Source organism: Chrysochloris asiatica, unplaced genomic scaffold (genome assembly GCF_000296735.1).
Source record: "Chrysochloris asiatica unplaced genomic scaffold, ChrAsi1.0 scaffold00052, whole genome shotgun sequence".
NCBI classification, from domain to species: domain Eukaryota; kingdom Metazoa; phylum Chordata; class Mammalia; order Afrosoricida; family Chrysochloridae; genus Chrysochloris; species Chrysochloris asiatica.
This window is the reverse complement of record NW_006408570.1, coordinates 211,942-215,222: the sequence shown is the minus strand read 5'-3', so window position 1 is coordinate 215,222 and position 3,281 is coordinate 211,942. Positions and strand designations below refer to the sequence as shown.

General features: G+C 45.0%; 1 protein-coding gene across 1 annotated transcript in view; it reads left to right on the top strand.

Annotated features, from left to right (window-relative positions):
- NOTO (notochord homeobox) overlaps positions 1-3,281 on the top strand; it is a 19,288-nt gene that overhangs the window by 9,307 nt on the left and 6,700 nt on the right. Inside the window, exon 2 of the mRNA XM_006862987.1 lies at positions 2,674-3,099. Within this exon, the coding sequence (XP_006863049.1) occupies positions 2,674-3,099 (426 nt within the window). The remainder of the gene's footprint in view (positions 1-2,673; positions 3,100-3,281) is intronic.

The following is a 3,281-nucleotide window of genomic DNA, read 5'->3' as shown; positions in this document are numbered from 1 at the left end:
CTGCCTCCTCAAAGTAAAGTTGACTGTTATGACTTAAATGCTGATGGAGCACAATTCAAAATGAGGAGAAACAGCTAGAAACATCCATTAGTAAACAAGTATGATATGAAGTATGAATCTAGGAAAACTGGAAGTTGTCCAAAATGAAATGGAACTCATAAAGGTCAGTATCCTAGGCATTAGTGAGCTGAAATGGACGAGTGTTGGCCATTTTGAATCTGGTTTACTATGCCAGAAATGGCAAATTGAAGACAAATAGCATCACATTCAACATCAAAAAGAACATTTCAAGATCTATCTTAAAGTATAATGCTGTCTGTGATAGGATAATATCCATATACTTAAAAGGAAGCCCAGTTAATACCACTATTATTCAAATTTATGCACCAACCATATATCAAGATCCATATCATCAGCCAAAGAAGAACAGGGGCAGACTGTGGAACAGACCATCAATTGCTCATAAACAATTTCAGGTTGAAGCTGAAGAAAATTAAAATAAGTCCCAAAGTGCCAAAATATGACCTTGAACACATCCCACCTGAATTAAGAGATCATCTTAAAAACAGATTTGATGCATTAGACACTAAAGACCGAAGATGACATCGAGAACATCATATAAGAAGAAAGCAAAAGGTCATTAAGAAGACAATAAGGAAGGAAAAGACCAAAATGGATGTCAGAAGAGACTCTCAAACTTGCTCTCCAGCATAGAGATGCTAAACCAAATGGAAGAAATGAGGAGGTCAAAGAGCTGAACAGAAGATTTAAAAAGGCAACTCAAGATGACCAAGTCAAGTATTATAATAAGATGCACAAAGACCTGAAGTTAGAAAACCAAAAGGGAAGAATATGCTCAGCATTTTTCAAGCTGAAAGAACTGAAGAAAAAGTTCAAGCCTTAACTTGCAGTATTGAAGGGTTTGGTCTGGCTCTGTGGGATAAAATACTTGATTTCAATGTTTATTTGAATCACAAGGTCGATAGTTAATTGTGCTCATGCAAAATCTGTACATAGACTAATAGGCAGTTGTTTGAAAAGAACAAGTGGACACTGAATAGTTTAAAATCAGGAAAATTGTATGCCAGCATTGTGTTTTTTCATCGTATTTATTTAATCTCTATGCAGAGCAAATAATCCAAGAAACTGGATTCTGTGAAGAAGAATGTGGCATCAGGATTGGAGGAAGGAAGATTCATTAACAAATGCAATATGCAGTTAATACAATTTTCTTGCTGAAAGCGAAGAAGACTCACTTGATGAAGATTAAAGACCACAACCTTCAGTATGGGTTACAATTCAATGTAAAGAAAACAAAAATCCCCACCACTGAACCAAAAAATAACATCTTGATAAATAGAGAAAAGATTGAAGTTGTCAAAGACTTCATTTTGCTTGGATCCACTATCAACACTCATGGTAGCAGAAGTCAGGAAATAAAACAACCTTATGTTGCAAAAGGCCCTTTAAAGTGTTCAAGAGCAAAGATGTCTTTTTGAGGATGAAGGTGTGCCTGACCCAAGCCATGGTATTTTCAGCAACCTCATATATATGTGAAAGTTGGACAATGAATAAGAAAAACCATAGAAGAACTGAGATATTGAGTTGGAGAAGAAATCAAAAGAACCTAGACTGCCAGAAGAACAAACAAATCTGTGTCAGAAGACGTACAGCCAGAATGCTCCTTAGAAGCCAGGATGGCGAGACTTCATCTCTCATACTTCGGATATATTATCAGGAGGGACCAATCCCCAGAGAAGTACACCATGCTTGGTAAAGTGGAGGGTCAGCGAAAAAGAGAAAGACCCCAGTGTAATGGATTAGCACAGTGGCAGCAGCAATGGGCGGCTCAACTAATTGTGAGGATGGCTCAGGATTCAGCAGGGTCTTGTTCTGTTGTGCATAGAGTCGCTATGAGTCGAAATTGACTCGATGCCACCTAACAATAACACAGATTGTATATTTAAAACCCTTCCTATAAATTGTTTCCCTTTCACCCAGTGTTATGGGAATTCTGTAGTATGGGAAGGGGAAAAAAAAAAAAAAAAAAGTCCCAGGCAGGAAAAAAACAAACAAAAAACTGGTAACCACAACGATGTCTTCAGGGAGACTGGGCAGCTAGGGACAGTGTGGGAAATTTACATTTCTTTTTTTTTGGAAATTTACTTTTTACTGTGCCTGGGGGCTTCTACTTCTGAGGAGGCGTGAATTAGCAGATAGATCCCAGTTCACAACTCCATCCTGGCTAAGCCCTGACGAAAGGGGCAACATTGCTCTAGTTATGAGGGGGCCTAGTCCCAGGATTTGCCAGCGAGCCACAGCGAGCTCAGGGTCCTTTCGCCGACCGCACCAAGGTAGGCATTTTTAAATGTGGAGGGACAAAGTACAGTCCTGGGTGCTGTACTCATTTTTACTTGCCCAGCGTAGGGTGCATCCCCGGGCGTAGCAAACCGCACTGGTGTCCGAGTGGCTAGAACTCTAACACAGCGCATCCGGTCCCGGTTGGGTCTAGGGAGAAAGGGGCCTGCCCCGCCCTTCCTGTCCCGCCCCCATTTCTCCCCAATTTTAAGAGCAGGAGCGGACGACTAGGGTCTTTTTTGGCCAGAGATTCAATCTTCTTTTTGGAAGGTTTTCTCACTGGCTTCTCTCCTCCCTGCACCCGTCTGGGTGAAGGTTGTGCCATGCCCACCCGGGGGCAGCTTCAACTCTCGCTGCCCGCTCCCTCAGGCTCGTCAGTCCAGCCCCAGCGCTCAGACTGCTCTCCCGCGCCCACCGCCCCATGCTCGCCGGCGAGTGCAGATGCCGAGAGCGCCCCGAGCGGTCCTGGTCGCCTGGAGTCCTCCTTTTCTGTCGAGGCCATCCTGGCTAGGCCCTACCCCCGTGCACCAGCTGCCTCAGGATTGTCAGTCGCCGCCTATGCTGCCCAGGGTCTCTGGACCGCTCCCTCTTGGACCCTGGGCCCCGTTCTGCCCTGGGCGTGCCGGGCCACCTGTCTGCCCGCCTATCTAGGCGTGGGTCTCCACCCGATGTGCCTCCAGTCGCCTGTGCTGGGGCTGCGCGCTGCTCACTTCTGTGTCTTCCCAGGTCTCGGCGTCACAGGTACCGGGTGCTTGGGCTACCAAGCCTGGAGAGATGGGGTGAGGGCTGGAAGAGTGGAGGCCGCAACTATGGTCACAGGAGTTTGAAAACCCTCAGTTTGAGACCCTCAACAGTTGGGGCAGGACCCTTCACCTTCCAGTTGAAACTAAGGTCCAAAGGACTTGGTGAGATCAAACTTGGAG